The sequence below is a fragment of the Aythya ferina genome, assembly GCF_964211825.1.
Source record: "Aythya ferina genome assembly, chromosome: Z".
Classification (NCBI taxonomy): Eukaryota; Metazoa; Chordata; class Aves; order Anseriformes; family Anatidae; genus Aythya; species Aythya ferina.
Window position 1 is genome coordinate 55,220,828 of NC_140299.1, and position 17,727 is coordinate 55,238,554.

The window sequence follows — 17,727 nt, forward strand, 5'->3', positions numbered from 1 at the left end:
CAGAAGCCATCAGAAGCACTAAAGACCCTGCTTACTTCTCCTAATAGTCCTACATCAAGACCTTCTTCTTTCAAGAGCTAATTTGAGATAGTAAACCACAATCCAGCTTTCACAACTCAAGTACTATCAGTAGCTGGCTTTAATAAGCCACTGAACATTAGTTCTCCTAAAGTAAAATGACGAGGCTTTATACTCTGGATTTCTAGACACAAATCCTCACTTGTCTAACTGCCAATGCTTTATATGTTATTTTCATAACAAAAGCAGCTCTTACGGTGGGACACTCTCCCAACTTTAACACAAAATTGTTTCCCTCCAATACTGGCAACCATACTACAAAGTTGAAGAGAGTGTACTCTAAGATGAAACTAGCTGATACTAGAATGATGTTTATGAACAGCTTTGCCAGAAAATAAAGTCACTCGTTTAGTTTTATAGGAGAGGCTTATGAGAGCTTTGTGAAGGGATGTCATGCACTTGGGTTTAAAGACAGGTTTTCTGCACTTGTTAAGAAAGAAAAGCCACCAATTTTTCCGTGTCTGCCTTAAGCACAGCTTACATCATATTCGTACCTGTGCATACCAAAACACGAGGCAAAAAGCACCCAAAAAATGTGTCTGCTGAAAGCACAAGAGGAAGGCTACCTGAGCAAACCACATGAAGCCCTGTAAAAACTCCACTCAGCTGCCGAGGCTGGTGCCTACCAGCCTGTGGCTTGCTGAGCTGCGGGGGGCGAGGCGGGATCGATTGCTACCCGCACAATGGCAGGGCTCTAGCCTCAGACTCCTGAACAGCGAGGATTACTCAACACAGCGAGTGGAAACCAAGCTATTCTATCCGATTCATGCAGCAACTGAATCACATGAATGGAGGTGCAGTTCAGAGAAATATTATCTGCACACTGAGGACATTCCATCTACACAGTCATTTTAAACGCTGTTTTTCGTTCACTTTGCATTACCGTAGAGCTGCAAGCAACAGAAAACAAAACCTTTACCTCTGATGTACCAAAACACTCTCCCTCCCCCCACCAAATATATGTCCCTTCAGCATTGATGCTGCCTCTATCACTACTAATCTCTACATGGGGAATAAATGCATACTTTATTAACAGCCAAAAATATAAACAACTCTCATCTGTACTTGTTTACTTTTTGCAAAACACCCATTTACTATGTGAGTCTGTCTAAAATTTAATCTGTATATGCTAAAAGCCCTCTAAGGACTCCACAGACATTACTAGTTATGGCAAACTATCTTTCAGTGTATTAAAAAGAAAAATTCTCTATATTCAACAATGCAGCTATCAGTCCTTCCCTGTTACTCAGTGCCCCTATCAATTTACTAAAAGGTACCATGGATGAAGAGAGACAGAAACAAGCATCACTTAGAAGTCACCAGGCAGACCGAAAAGTAATTGCAAGGTTTTTGCTTTGTTTCTTGATTACACTCTAGGGCAGCACTGTCACTGAGAGAAACACTTACCCCCCCGCCCCAATATAGCATGGGTAAGGATCATGGGATCATCCACACAGATGCCCTGTGAACCCAGACAAGGGATTTACCTCATTTAACACTTCATGTCAGCGTTCATCCAGCTTAGGATGGAGGCGGTCAGAAGCCAGGGTGATAGATAACAGGCAGCCTTTTCTGCTTCTCCAGCTGCAGCTTAAGTGTGCATGACGTTATGATCTGAGAAACACGCTTAATTTTCATAACAATCCTTATACTGTTTCTAGAAGGTTAATAAAGGCGTGGATGCCTGATTCAGAGCTTCATGACATCAGCTAGAGAAAACACACACAAGAGAGATAAGGGAAATGCTTTATGAACTCTGAAGAGACCAAAGCTGGTCTTGTCTGCCTTTTATGCAACTGATTTCAGCCAAACACTCCAAGGCTTTAGGATAAAAAAAAAAAAAATCAAAAACAAAAACAAGGAAAGGTCTTGCAACATGCCCTAATTTCACCTGCCTCCTGTTTTGCTGTGAAGGCCACACAGCTTTGTGCTCAGTGTGAAGACAGCGACTGCCTAATACTGAAACTCTCCTAGCGAAGATGCAGACAGCGTTCTTTACCCTGCAGACTGTCTGTCATCACAGTAAAAGCCTCCTGGAGGAACCGCCTGCTTTAGAGTCTATGAAAAGGCCTCACACCCGCTCAATCCAGCAAAAAATTGATCCCTTCAAATGTATTTCACAAAATTTTCTTTGAACCATACTAATATCTTGGATAAGCCACAGCACCTGCATTACTTCAGATGGCTTGAAATGGGCAGCTTTTTGCCGTAGCACACAATACCAGAGGGGTCGCCTAAAGCAACACACACTGATCCTTACAAAAACAAAAGCCCTTAACCATTCATTCTTGGTAAGCAAACCAAATGCTCCTTGGAAAGCAGCACTTCCTTACAAACACAAGGATAGAAGCCATTTCCCCCTCCTCCTCATTCAAAAATGCCATGCAGCCTTCTAGAGACACGGTCTGGATGATTAGGAAAGATTGTTACTCTCAATTATTGCCAGCAACTTGGATGACGTCTGTCCTGACATGAAAATCTGTAACAAAGCTCCTTCTGTCCTTGTGATGGGCACAACTGCTGCCTGAAATTTACTCTGAACATCACAACCCTCAGCATTTGACCACAAGATAGGTGCTAGCCACATGTAATCCACTTAAAAGGTTCTCACAAAAATGCATGCAGAAATCTCCATACGGCATTTACAAAAGAATACACAAAGTGCAGCAATTCTGTCAAATGACAGAACAGCAGGTCACTCTTAAGTAGATTTTGTTGCAAATCACACATCAGTCTGAACACTCCCGTTCCCATTCCATTTACATGGCTGGATTATTTCTGCATCTTTGTTAGTCTTGCAGGAGACTTCCGTCTGCTGTGCGAGAAACAAAACAACAACAAAAAAGATTTCTGGAAGCCTGGGGAAAGTTAAAAATCTCAACACCCTCCCTCCCCCCCTCCAAATGCTAAGCAAAAAGCAAAAGTCATGATAATTCAGCCTTTAAAGATCTGTAAAACATCAAATGGTTTTGGTTTGGAACTTTGTTTTGAATTTGGTTATTTTCTTTTCTTTACAATAGCAGATTCCCCCCCCCATTTCAAACTTATAAGTATACATATAGAAATCCTAAGATTTCTGGCTAGTGGGTAATCTACAGAGCATTAGCAGGATTCACAGCCCTTTTCTGCAATCTTCTGCATATACAAATGACTTTATTCAAAATAATGGCTGCTGTGCAACTCACTTTCAATTTTAGATGTAGGCTATAGGATGAGGAGGCCAGAAACACCTGCCTTTGGGGTCAACTACATTACCCTTTTCAGCTGTAGAGCTTCTCTAGGCAGCAAATGGCATAAATCATAATACAATAATCACACACAACGCAATACAGGGTGCTGAGTTCATTCGGCTGCCCTGCATTAGCTTTTTTAACACAGCTCTTCCCACACCTCCTCTTGCCCCAGGACACCCTATGGATATTAGCTGCATTTCCTTCTTCTAGCACCTGTCCTTGAGTTGTGTTAAAATTATGAGCTTAAATTCCCTGAGCAGCTAATGAAGAGATAAGCACACACAGACAGGCAAGGTTTGTCTGCATTAGTTATCATAGTAATTCCAGGTCTCTTTATTCCAGGCCACAATGAGGCCTTGCACACAATAACCCTTTTTCTTCACAGATTTCCACATTAGTTTCCACAGTTTTTAAATTTTTTTAAGTTCGGCATAAGAGAACTGCACTCTTCATGTCTCTTGATTGAGTACAGGGCTAAAAAAGTACTCAGCTCACTTTCCTTTCTAGTGGATTTCTTACTGTTTTCTTCTCTGTAGTTTCTGATTCTCAGCCGCTGCTATTTTCACCTCTGAACTTAGCTACGTCTCTCATTTTCTCATGGTCTAGCCTCGCTAGTTATCACCCACTCTCACTCTGTTCCATCAGGTGTCCCCAAGCCCCATCACACTCTTACCTTTCTCAAGTATACAAGACCCAGCTCTCCCAAACACTCCCATTACCATAGCTCCTTGTGCTCCAACTGATACTGATGGTAACATCTGAAAGCAAAAGCAGCAACACAGATGCACGTCAGCCAGTACCTGTGACAGGTCCACATAGCTCAGTAGTTTTCAATTGTTCATCTAGCAGCTTAACAACAAAAGTACATATTGTAGTTCAAACTGTCGTAGATACAGGAAATCCAAATTTGATCTTAAGGGCAAGCAATTATAGCTACTCAACATTTTGGCCATTTTAAGTGACTAATTCCTTCTGATGGGGGACCACTATTATGTTTGTATGACTGAACACATTACCTCTTTTGCTTTTAATGAGGGCATAGCTGTATCCAATCCAGAACAAAGGGCTCACAGACGTAGGCACAATGCATATACACAGATTTTAAAACATACATATCGCGTTCTAGTTCAGTTTTAAATACACATGAGATGAAGCAAAGATCTTGTGAAGTAGTGTGCAGAACTGAAGAGAAGTAGCTCAGCAGCCAGGTCAGCCAGCCCCAACAGCAAGTCATCACACAGCAGAGATGGATACTGCAGACAGTTTCACAAAAGAGCCCTGCAACGTTTACAATGCACTCAGCATGCATCAATCTAAGATGTTGTAGAGCCAGCTTCCTCCCCACCAGTATCTCTTTTCACATCCTAAATAACGCACTGATGCAATCCGGAGTCAAAGAAGTCGCAGCTGTTAAACCCTCTGATGTTTAAGAGGTGACTGTTTTAGATATAGCAGTGTGTAAATCCATGTGTGTGCCTGTGAGCGTTCCCCATGCATGGGGTGCCTGTCTCGAGCAGCAATCAAACAACTGAAAAGATGCAAGGCAAAAGAGAGTCCAAACTTAAGATGCTGTGCATGTTTTGAACTCTCAACCCCTCTTTAAGAGCAACAGTATGTTAATAACAGTAATAATAACATGCAGGAAAAAACAGAATATTCAACAGAAATGTCTATTTAAAGGAGACTTTGAACAGGTAATGACTTGTAAGATATCCATCTTTCTTGCAGCACACTACCATTTATTGAGGATATTTTTTACATCAACTGCCTGTATGTCATCTCCAAAAGCCAAAAGAGGCCGTCCAGTGGCCTCTCCACAGCAATGAAGCTCAGCCACTGGAATTAAGGAAGTGTACAGAAATAATCTCTCTTGCCTTCCCCTCTCCAAATACAGTGCTCACAGTACACGAGCACATGTGACTCCTTTAACATAGGCATGAACAGTGAAATCAGCACAGACCGACAGATCACGGATCAATATTGTTTTCATAACATTTGATTTGCAAAGTTGAAGCATGAGTATTCCTGGTTACAAGGAGAATTATGCCTACACTTCTGGGGACAGTAGAGCAAATCTGATCCCAAAAACCTGCCTGCATCTGCTCTGTTTCACAATGGTTTCTGGAAAATTGTATCTGCACTGCAAGCGTTGAGCGAGTGAACTCACTACCCAAGCTTCTGCAACACAAAATATGCCACTTCCAGAGCAAAACTCCAGGAGCTCAGACACATCCAGAGACCAAATTGCTACATTTCTTTTTTGTACATACACCAAACAAGATCCACTTCCTCTTCTTTTTGCAAGTTGTAATTTGTAACAATAGCAGTTTTCTTCACATACAAAAACCTTCCTTATTAACACCACAAATACAAACTTTAAAGCCTAGTTTCACCAGAGTTTTAGCATGAAATGCTCACAGAGACTCCAAGCACTTGGAGCAAGACAGCTTTTTGTTTACCAGAGCTCAGAATCACTTTCACATTCCAGAAATGTGTTTCGCAGAGATGTTTTTTCAGCCTCAGCCTGCTAACTATACTTTCCAAGAAGACCTCAGTACAGCCCTGGAGAACACAGATATCCACAGGCATGGGTGTCCCCTCTCCTACATGATAGGTCTCCCACATCGACACTGCTTCTCCTATGATATAACGAACAGCTCCACTAGCCACAAAGAATGATGGACACAGTAATCTTCAATAGGTGTGACTCAGCCCACCAAAGCATTTTTATTACACTTCAAAATTTGTTGCTTCATCAGTTGGCTTGAAAATGACAAGCTTAATTGAATTGGGATGGAGCAAAAGCCAGGAAAAAGCCTGGGAAGTCTGGCTATCAATCCATGTAGCTCCAGCATGACTTGTCAAATGAGTTGAGAAGAGCACAAAATTTTTGAACACAAAGGCCAACAAAACCAAAAGAGCAGAAGTTAGGCAAAGAAGAAGCTAGGCAAAGCAAGATAAAAGGAAACAAACAAACAACAAATGTTTTGGAGGAAACCATCTCATAAGTTCATCACATGGGCTGCAGGAAAACAAGGCTTAAACCAAAAGGTACCATGTGTTCCCAGCAAGGCTGGAAATTTCTTTGCAATATAAAATGTAACTAAGCAACTTCAGATTTCAAGAACTTCTAAGCTGCTGTTCTACACATAAGAACTGGCAAGTATATTGGTGAGCAGTGAGGTTCCAGGTACACCGTGTCTGTAACTCTGTGTTAACAGATCAAAATGTTCTTATCGATGGCTTATCCTGTTTCTCAGAACAGGACAAACTCTCCAAGAATCAGCAATGCAAAGCCACTTTCATCTTTGAGAAGAGCATCTTTGTCACTTTAGCTACACTGATTAAATTAACGTGTAACTTTCCAGCAATGACAAAACCTATGCAGTAATGCTGGACAATGTCAAAGCTTCTCAGTACACCGACAGTCAACAATGTCATCCTCACTGTAGTAAACACAAACAGCATTTAAGGATTTGTACCTACTGCCGTCTGTGGAGTACATAAAATCTTTACTGGTTGTCCTGGGCCTGCATCTCTTCTCCAAATTGTAAATTCTGGCTCTAAATAGAAAATAATTTTGATGTATCTTTGCTGAACAATTCACCTGAATTTGTGCATCCCTTCAGACATAAAAGGCCTTTAAAAGTAAATATGCTGCCTTGAGTGAAGCTCTCCTACAGCTTTGTACAATGATAGATTGATTTCCTACATCTTGCCTTCTGATGCAGACTATCAGACTTCTTCGCCACTGCCCTGTTTGTCACTACGAAATTTGAGAGAAAAAAGAAGGGTAAAGCAGTAGAAAAGGAAGAAACACCAACCTAAGTAGGAACTAAGATACCAGAAACATTTATCTGCCAAGTCCAGATAGAAAACACAATATCCAAAACATGCACCAAAACAACAGCAACAACAACAAAAAAAAATGCCAGGAAACATGCCCACAATAATATGGGGAACTCGACAACTTTTAAAACTCTTTTTCATAACATGGCTGTTTCAAGAGTGCTCCTCAGACCAAAGCAGCAGTCACAAGAGCAGCAGTCGGTGAAGCCCGGTTTCCATGGGCCTTCGCTCTGTACTTCCATGCTCCATCCCTGCAATAACCCCGCTGTCCCCTGAGCCCTCACGACCCCCTGCCATTGCATTTCCCTCGGCCTCCCATGCCCCTGCCGCCCTCCACTCCTCCTGCCTGGAGGCCTGGCAGGCCTGTGGCTGCCAGCCCAGCTGGGCACCATCAGCACCCATCACGCTGTGGGGACACACCGCTCGATGGCTGACTTCTCCCAAGTTGAGCATTTCCAAGCCTCCCCCCAAAAACTCTGGAGTTATTTGCACAGAAACAGGACTAAAAGAGCAAGCAGGCAGCTTTACATTGAATACTGGCTTTGCATTTACATGAGAAAGCAGCCCGAGGAGGTCACATACCAGAGTTTTTGCTCTTTGCTATGCCCATGTTCTGTGCTACTGATAGAATTCCTCTTTGTACCGCTACAGATGATTTCTGCTCCAGTAGATTCACCACACCACAGATACTGACAAAGTAAAGGCTAACGGACAAAGATGAAACTGTCATTGCATAACTTTTACTTATTTTATTTTTTACTTATTTTACTCACACACCTTACAAACTTCAAAAAAACACCTTCCATTACCAAACAACACATCCCTTGTTGCATTTAGCTGGCACCTTCTGAGGCAGCGCACCCAGTCTGACAGCAAAGACCAGACTCAATATCCCCTACACCTGTAATAAACAGAAATAAAAATTGAGGTGCATGCTTTTGTCTATGAGAAGAAAACAGATGCTTGTAGGTAAACCAGCAAGCGCAGAAGTTAGGAAGAGGTGCTGAAGGAACGTGGCTCTGCTTTCAGTGCTCATTTAAATATAAACAGCTAATTATGTTTTAATCAGAAGCATTTATATACAAATTATGCATCTCAAAAGGTTTTCCGGGGTGTGTGGGAACGAAGTGTGTTATGATGATCACAGGGAAAAATTCAAACTTCAAAAAAAAAACAAAAAAACAAAAAAACACCACACCACCTAACACAACAAAGGTGGCACTTGTATGTCCAAGAAAGCTGAGTCCTTGTTGTTACTTCTGACTGCCTGCAATTAGAGCAGTCCCGAGTTACTGTTACTTCTCTATGTGAAGGAAGAGAGCTGCTCAGGTGGCAAGAGACCGACTGCTGGGGCTCACTTAGTCCAGTCCCCCTACCATTCAGGCCAAGCTGCTCAGGGCCATGCCCGGCTGAGTCCTGAGTGTCTGCAAAGACGGAAATCCCACAGTCTTCAGGTCTCTGCTCCAGTGCCTGAACACCCCAGAGAGAAAAATATTTGTTCCTAACACGTAGTCAGAAATTCAAGCATTCCAGACTCAGTCCTATCTGCAGCCTCCTGTCCTACCAGCATCCAAGCATCTGGCTCCCTCTTTTCTGTGTCCTGCCATGAGGGACAGCAGACATTGCTGAGATCTCCCCTCGAGCCATCTCTCCTCCAGCTGCCCACTGAAGAGCACGGCTGCCATCCAGCATACTGGCTGGTCACCACAGCTTGGTGTCATCCGTGAACCAGCTGGAGGACCGCTGCTCCGCCAGAGACACGCTGCTGAGTAATGGGAGGCTTTACGTAAGTCTGCAAGGTGACTCCACCCTAGCCACTGTTGTTACATCATTTTCACCATATTTGCCATTCTCACAGGTTTTGCCTGTTTTTTCATATTCACTATCCCCTTTTAAACAGAAACAGCCAAAATGCAGTAAGTCCTTTAATTAATTTTTCCTTAATGCTGAAATTCCTAGTTACTACTACTTTTGGCATCACACTGTATAAAAACAGAATCAATAAGATTTATGTCAAAAAAAAAACACCATACAAACAAAAAGGATATTTGTTTTTCCAAACCGGCAAATAACCAGCATACCATGAATTTACAGACTGGCTGAACATCTCCTGAGAACTCCTGTGCAGGTTTCAGAAGTAAACAACTCAACGGTCAGATTCAGGGTCATTCAGGATGGCTGAATTTCTCCCACTGCTAGACTTAATTTAAAACTAGAAAAGAGGAAAAAAGGAAAGGAGAAAAAAAAAAAAGGTCCATTTAACATATCCTTAATCTAGAACTATTGCAGATTATTGGTTTGAACAAGGATTTGTATATACACATCTATGGCTTAGCATCATGGATGACCATCCAAAATATTATACAACAAGTGAAAGACTCTATGGGCACAAAAGACTGCCCTTGTTTTAAAAATAAAATTACATTCTAATGAAGAAGGGAGTATTTTTCTGGGTGTGTCTCCTTCACTTTTTCAGTCCAACTCCAGCAGGCACCTACCAAGAACAACATCAAGTGTATCCTCACTCCCACTTTTTTGGAAATACACTGCTGCAGCATGTGCCACGGTTTGCTGCTTTGCTACTTCATAAGCACAGTCACAGAATTCTTACTTCCAGCATGCTTTTTGTACCAATGACTAGAAGCATCCACTCCTGTATCTCCAAAAATCAACAGGAATTTCTGGAATTGCTCAGAAATACAACCTGTATCCAACCTAAAATAGCCCACAAAAGCAGTTTTCATATCATATCACGTCATACACACTCTGTGTAACCTTGCTCAAAACCACACACAAACCACAAGGATCATGGACTCCCAGCACTTCAGTGCCAGAAGGCTCAGTAAGCTACTGCTAGTAAACCTGCACCAAAACTCCTTCCACAAGATACCTCTTACTCCTGCGTGGCTTGCTGCAGTATCAGCTCACAAACAGGAAAAAAGCAATGCCACTTGGAAGATCTATAGAAAGCCTGCATGCACCAAAAATAGGCAGACAAACAGGTTATGTGAGGGGGCATAAAAAGCACATAGAAATATTGAGCCGTAGGGACAAAAAACCACAATTCAGATCCTGCAATGAGTTGCACGTGCTCTTAATGAATGCAGAAGCATCCACATGCCCAAGAGACAAATCTTGGTGGAGCACAAACCCAAACAGCCTATAAACATAAGCCTCTAGCATTTTCACTGTGGAACCAGAACGTACCCCAGCTGCAAGAAAGGATGAGAGGGGACGGTTTTCAGCTGTGGCGCAAACAGGCAGCAAATGTTCACAGCCCATGTGCTGCATCTCCTTGGTGTGGGTCCAGCCAGACGATGCTCACTGCCGCTCCACACGTCCCCCAGCAGTCCCGGCTGCTTCACTTGCATGGTTAATGCACTTGGCCATACTCGGCGGGTCAGGAATCCCTCCCCAGGCTCTCCTACTAACAAACATTATGCACACGGATGTTCTCTGTGACTTTTAGCAATTTTTAGGCTATTTAAGTGTTTGTAACAGGTAATTTTCCAAGTACTCAGATCGGGAGGTATTTAAAAAAAAAAAAAAGTCACAGAATTCATATTTAGTTCTATTCCTCAACACACAGATTGACAGAAAATGTATTTTTTAACATAAATGACCACCTTTCTCCTGCTCTCCTTCTGGTAAAAGTTGCCCTGGGGCACACATTAATAGCGTAAGAGAAAAGTGCAATTCCATATTCATAAGGAGAAATGCCAAACAATCTTAAGTACACCTTTAACAGAGTAAGTAGTGTTCTTTACGGTACGGCTGTATACAGCAGAAGCCTCTTGTGCTACACTTGTGCACATTACACAAAACAATAAAAACTCAAAGGTTTAAGTGAACTTCTTGATTTTTATGCAATTAAGGAGATGGAGCGTGTCTTCTTTCAAGCTCATCACTTCCCAATTTTCTAGCAGCTGGTGACCAAGCCCAAATGTACGAGCTCAGAAACACTGGGGTGTTACACTAAAGGCTGGCTATGACAGCACATTCGCATCCCCTCTATAGAGATGAACCGCAAGAAAACCTCACCAGCTGCTGGGCAACGCAGCCACAAACATCTGCATCATGGCACGAGAAATCCCAGAAAGGGTTTGGTGTGCTGGACCACTGACAGATCGACCCCAGGTGGCACCTCTGCATGCATCCTGTCTGCTGAGGGCTTGTGTGAGTGAAGGGAGGTGGAGGCTCAGCCAGAACGCCGTAGTGTGGCACTGGGAGGTGAGAGCTGGGATATCAGGCTCTCCACAGGGCAAGATCTAAGACAGGGAGTTTTACGAATGAACATTTGGAGCGCATGCACGCCTCTGAGAAGCCTGGGAAACAGAAATGCTGTACGCTGTGCTTGCTCATAACACTTAAAATACGTATGACTTACAACCACTTCCTGCTTCTTTCCTTAAATAGAGCAAAGTATTCATTCTTTGCTATGCATTACACATCAAATGACTTCTGAAAGAAAACTTGATCTTTAGTCACCAGACCATAAGGACAACAATATTTTTCCCCTCAAGAATGGAAAATGTTTTCCACATTCAGGGAACTTCAACATCCAATTGGTATTTATGGTTCTCCATATACACAAAGAAAAAGAAAGAAATATTTTTGAGCAAGCATAAATGAGCGCAAGCAGAAGGTGTTAAAAAAAAAAAAAAAAAAGCAACAACAAAACACAACAACAACAAAAACAAACAACCCAACCCAGGAAAACAAAGATGGAAGAAAGCAGCACCCTCATATCAGAATATTCATGCAAACAGTTTCTCACCGCAAACTTCTTACGATGCTCTCAGGTAGTCTGCCTTCTCATCATCCCACCCATACCTTGCCTGACACAGCTTCACCTGGACTTCTGTTATGAATCAGATGGCACAAGAGACCACCTAGAATACCCACGGTGAAAAATCTAAGACAAAAATAGCTGCAGTGCTATTGACAGAAAAGGATTTAAACTCTTTTTTGGAAACAAGCGAGCAAACAAACAAAAAACAAAAAACCCACAAAACTGACAACCCTGGCTCAAAAAGATCCTGTGCACGTGTGGATTTAATTTTGCCAATTAATGTTGTGGGTGGAAAAAAAGGGTTGGATGAGCAGCAAAAGTGAGTATGAAAAGGCAAGAAATTGTTTTGCTGGGTTTTGTTTTTGTTTTTTTAAATTGAGCACAGTTCTTCCAAGGATTTTCAATGTTCACACTCATGTTTAGTAGTATGCTTATTAAGCAACTTCTCATTTTAACCTTTTTCTGTGACAAGGCAAACATTCTTCTCTACGCTACGCCTGTGAAATTTCTGTCACAGAATTCCAGTCCTTACACCTGTCTTTAAGCATAATCCCTGTGTGATGTAGCGAGAGCACAAAATCTGCCTTGCTGCCTTATTTTTTTCTGTAGATATTTCACCTTGGAAGGAAGTAGCTTAAGGATCAAATGGTACATGCAGCGTGCCTGGGATGTTGACTTCAGGTGGACGTAAAAAGGCAAGTGTTGTAGTTTTGTCATTAAAATACAGAAGAATCATGCAGACATAAGAGGGAACTGACAGGACATGAACCAGGATAGTACACACGAATATATACGTGTACTTGTAATTTTGGGTGACATTTCATTTCTCTGAAGTGAGACTTTACTGCACATTGAATTTTCAACTATTTGTTATTAGTCAGGATGGATTTATCAGTTGCAAAATGGGACAGACCAATACAAATTGTACAAGATATTAGACCCAAATTGCTTTCTAGCTACATATCCATGAAACCTTCACTAATACCTGTGGCGTGACACCAGCAGAAAAAGCAACAGAGAGAAGAAGTGTTTGTCACCAGTTATATACGCACACTCACATCTAACACTTTTTTTGTTTTGATGGAAGCACCTGAATTTATCTTTAATTTGGAGCAGCAAACCTAAGAAAGTATAGAAGGAGATGCAGATAATTACTTGCCCACTTCCGAGGCACTTCACAACTTCTAGCTGAAAAAAGACAGATGAGTTTGCAAACCAGGTCAATTGACAGCCACACCACTGCTCTTCACCACGTTTTTCTGTGTGGGCCCCAAACTCTCATCCTTCTGACAGCTGAAGGATCCATTCCAGAAGACCATGCAGTTCAAATCCACAGACACTGACAGAAACTGGTATCCTGACAGATTACACCAAGAAGGTAATTTAGGTTATTTTGTAAGCAGACATTGCAAAGCAGAGTACGCATTTCAAAATTAAACATTTATCTTTGGTCTTCTTCCTGATATTATTCAGATCTTTGTACTGTAGAGACAGTTCAGATTTTTTCATTCCCATGCTCCTGCCTATCCTACATTTGAAAAATGCCAGTGTAAACAGGCATAAAGTAGTTTGTGCTGCTAAGACTACAGCTTAAAGACCCACATATTCATTTTATTTGATTTCTTCTCCTGCAAATGTAGTCATCCTAGTCTGACACTACCTTTAAATACTTAAGTCTGGGAAAAAAGAAATACTTGCTAGCATTTGCTTGAACTGGTTGGTGCTCACAGCACCTACGAAGCATACTTCTAAAACAACTTTATACAGTATATTTATAGCATAGAACAATTTTATGTCATAAAATTATAATTTCCAGTTTACATAAATACTGCATATTTATTAACTTACTAAAGTAAGCCAAAAAGAAATGAAAGTGATAGGGAAGATAGACACAGAGCATGACTTAAAAGCAAAGTGCACATTACCTGAAAACAACTAAATTACAAAGAAGTACATCTGCATTTATTTCCCAAAGCAGTCCCATGAATATGCAACTCATTTCTATTAACGTCTTGAACTAAGTGCTCAACATATGTCTGCTAACTTTAATTCCACTATTACCAGGATCTAGTCAGAATACAACTACTTTATGTAAAAACCAAGGCCTTCTATCTTCAATTTTAATTCAAAACTAGCAAAAACAATGCATCAACGTTGCAATATGTAATTCTGAGATAATAAATGCAATTACGATTTAGTGTCTGAGATAAACTGTTTCTACACACCGAATATACACAATAAAACACTGCAGATATACAACAGTGTGGTAGTCCTAACCAAGAAGTACCACCAAGCCATGTACTCCCGAACACTGCACTTTAAACAAATTCAAATACAGGTGCTGTGAAGTTTTAGTTTGTTGTTTTTGTTTTTAATCTACCCAAATCAACCAAGATACTTGTAAACCATCCACATACTGGATGCACTTTGATTAGGAAGGAGCTGTATGTGCATCTTGCCCTATTTCACACGTTTATAAAGTTGTGCAGGCATCACTGTGACACAAACCAGAAGACCTGCGCCCATCTCCAGATCATCAGGTCCAACCATCCACTTAACCCTAAGTGTTCACTGCCAAACCACATCCCTTGGTGCCACATCCACACGGCTCTTAAACACCCCCTAGGACAGGGGCTCCGCCACCTCCCGTGGCAGCCCATTCCAATACCTGACCACCCCTTCCGTGAAGAAATTCACCCTGATATCCAACCCAAACCTCCCTTGGCTCCACCACACATCCAGAGGAACTGCCCCACAGCTGGGGCACGGAACCAGATGCACCACATGCAGGTAATTGCTCGAGGCACACAAGCTCATGTGGGCCCATCCCAAGAGGCAGGGTGCTGGCACTTGGTGCTCAGCACGTGCTGCATTCGGCAGAAGCACCGCGAGCCCGGACAGCCTCCTACCACGCTTAGCGAGCCGCCCCGGGGTTCTGCAGGGTGGGTTATGCTGGAAAACTGGCACCCATCCTTCCATCAGCACTGCCAGCTTCTCCAAACAGAAAGACTTTGCAAATGATGAGTTATCTGCCCAAATATGCATCACCCGTTACTCCTTCTAACAATGTTTCCCGAGAGGACTTGGCCTCACGTGCATCTTAAACGTTGTTTTTAGTTTTAACATGATACTAGATCAAGACTTTGTGTTGTAAGGAAGACGTTAACTAACAGCAGCAAAATTCAGCAGGTGACATCCAAAGGGCCAACCTGCGTAGCAAAGGTGTTTAAGAGAGCAGCTGTTTTCAGCAGCGTAGACATCACCTTTATACCTTTGGTGCCAAGCACATTGCAAGTTTCAAAGTTACTTTTCAAATGCTGCAAAGCCTCAGAACAGTAATATAGACCCCTAACAAAAAGTGAATCTAAAAATTTCCACTGCAGCCACACTTTCCTCCTCCCAGCCAACAACCACGCCTCTAGGTCATTTTCTCTCTTGCACTGAGAAGATGCACGAACCCCGGTGGAAGCAAAGTACTTTACTGAAGGTGAAGTGCCTCTTAAGATCAGGATCAATTTCCTGAATGAAACAAGGAATCAGCTCTTCTGTGTGGTGTTTTCTGGTCCAATATCCTTTCACTAATTTGACAGCCATGAATAGAGACTTTCCCTTCTGCTGACACACAGGGGGAGAACAGACACACACAAAGAAACAACAGCAGCCAAAAAAAGAACCAGACAACACCAAAACTACTTCTGCCGGGGGAAAAGAAATAAAAGAAATAGCACGTTCTCTCAATTCTGCTCATAAATTATGCCACATTTGCTAGCCTCTCGCACTTGAAGGCTGGATCGTAAGAATACAGGCTCTGTTTGTTTGTTTTATTTTCCCCTAAAGTTAAAATACTGGGACCACCAATGGGAGACTACTGCTTTCAACAGCAAGTCCAGGAGGATGCTCAGCAAAACAATCCAACCTTGGCCCTGACGCCACAGCTTGGCACATCGCTTTTTTCCTCTGGTGGCAAATATCTGAATGGGACAGGGAGAGTGCCACACGTTTGGTACGACAGCCTTTCCCTTTGGAGGAGGAGAAAAATACACACTTCTCACCCGCACGCTAGAAATCTCCTGGATCGGCCCGTGAATTATGAAATTATCTCGAAAACAGAAGATGAATCAGAGATCACACTACATAAAAACAATTTCTGTATTTCTGAGATCACGACTAACAGCCAGCATTCACCCACTAACGGCACCCGAAGCGTGCTGTAAAACTTCACCATTTCACCCGGGCACCGGCAGCAATGACTCTGAGCAGAGGTTCTGGCTCCCCCGGCTACCTCCAAGCACGGGAGCTCTGCCGGTGAACACCCAAACTTCGGGACAAGCCCCCAGAGCCCTCTTCATTTTTGGGAAAAGGGAAGGGAAGGTGCTGCCCGACCCGACAGCCAGCTGTGGGTGCAGCAGGGCTGCGCTGAGCTCGCCCACCGCAGGGTGCGGGCTGCGTTTCCTCCTTCCTCCCTCCACCCAGGGCCCCCGGGGCACGCAGGGGCATCTCCCACCGCAGGACGCTTCAGGCCGGCAGCGGGACCTCCGCCCCCCAGCACCGCCGGGGCAGTTTCGGGACAAAACGCTGCAACACAGCCTCGGGCAGGCGAAGCCCCTCCTGCCGCCGGGCTGTACCTGCGGGCTCGCCTCCTCCCGGACACCCCACGCGTGAGGCCCACGCAGCCGCGTGTCCTGGGCACCTCGGGAGGGCGATTTTGGTTAACCCCACCCCCGGCGCCCACCCAAACACCACCAAACTCCATCCCTGCCTCCCGCTGCTGCTCGGCAGCCCCCCGCCAGCCCGCAGCAGGCCGCCGTGCCCTCGGGCAGCCCCGCCGGGCGCACGCCCACCCCATACCCACCCCAGGGACCCTCCCGCGGGCACCCCCCGGCTTAGGGGGGGTCCCCGCACCCCCGCTCCCCGCCGGCAGCTCCGCCCCGCCCCGCCCCGTCCCGCCGCGCCCCCCCCAGCCCCGGGGGCGGCAGCTCGGGGCCGTGCCCGCCCCGCTCACCTGGCGGCGAGCCCCTGGGTCCCGGGGCGCTGCGGGGCGCGGCGGGGCTGCCCCGGCCCTGGCTGCGCGCTCCCGGCTCCGGCAGGCTCGGCCCGTGCAGAGGCGGCGGCGGCGGCGGGGGGCAGCGGGCAGGGGGCGGCGGCGGCGGCGGGGGGGGGAAGCGAGCGGCGCCGCCGCTCATGGCGGGTGCGGGGCGGCCGGGGAGGGGGCGAGCACGGGGCCGGGGGGGCGCCGGCAGGAGGCAGGGAGCCGGGGGGGAGGCGGCGGCGGCGGCCTGGGCGGCGGGGGAGGGGGAGGACGGGCAGGAGGAGGAGGAGGAGGAGGAGGAGGGGGCGGGCGCGGGGGCGGGGGGAGGCAGGAAGGGGGCGGTGGCAGGGGCCGCCCAGCAGCCGCGATCCGAGCCGGGCGGAGCCGCCCCGCGCTGCTGCTGCCGGCGGCGGGCGGGGGGACGGGGGCTGGGGGCGGGCTGCGGGCGGCGGGGCACGGGCACGGGCACGGGCATCGCCCCCCGACGGGACGGGACCGGGGCGCTGGGGAGCCGCCGCCCGGCGCTGCGCCGGGGAGGAGGACGACAAGCAGCAGCAGCAGCAGGAGGAGGAGGAGGAGGAGGAGGAGGAGGAAGTCTCCCCGCCTGCTTCCTCCCTCCGCCGGCCCGGCGCCTTCCCGGGGCCGCCCCCCGCCGCTCCCGGTGCCGGCGGCCGCCCCTCGGCTCGGCTCCGCTCGGCTCCGCTCCGCCCGGCCGGGGGTGGAGGCGAGCGGGGCCCGGCCGGACC

General features: G+C 45.4%; 1 protein-coding gene across 4 annotated transcripts in view; it reads right to left on the reverse strand.

Moving 5' to 3' along the window:
* The window catches only part of RNF38 (ring finger protein 38), a 117,657-nt gene extending 100,186 nt beyond the window's left edge, over positions 1 to 17,471 (reverse strand). The window contains exons 1-2 of one of the 4 annotated variants that reach the window (XM_084504173.1): positions 16,955 to 17,090; positions 3,985 to 4,069 (exon numbers count right to left, since the gene is read on the reverse strand). In XM_084504173.1, the coding sequence (XP_084360299.1) occupies positions 3,985 to 4,069 (85 nt within the window). In that variant the 5' untranslated portion in view covers positions 16,955 to 17,090. Of the gene's footprint in view, positions 1 to 1,565; positions 1,585 to 3,984; positions 4,070 to 16,954 lie in introns of those variants that run through there. The other 3 variants (XM_084504172.1, XM_084504177.1, XM_084504175.1) reach the window with 3 other exon arrangements.
* Between the last annotated feature and the right edge of the window lie 256 nt (positions 17,472 to 17,727).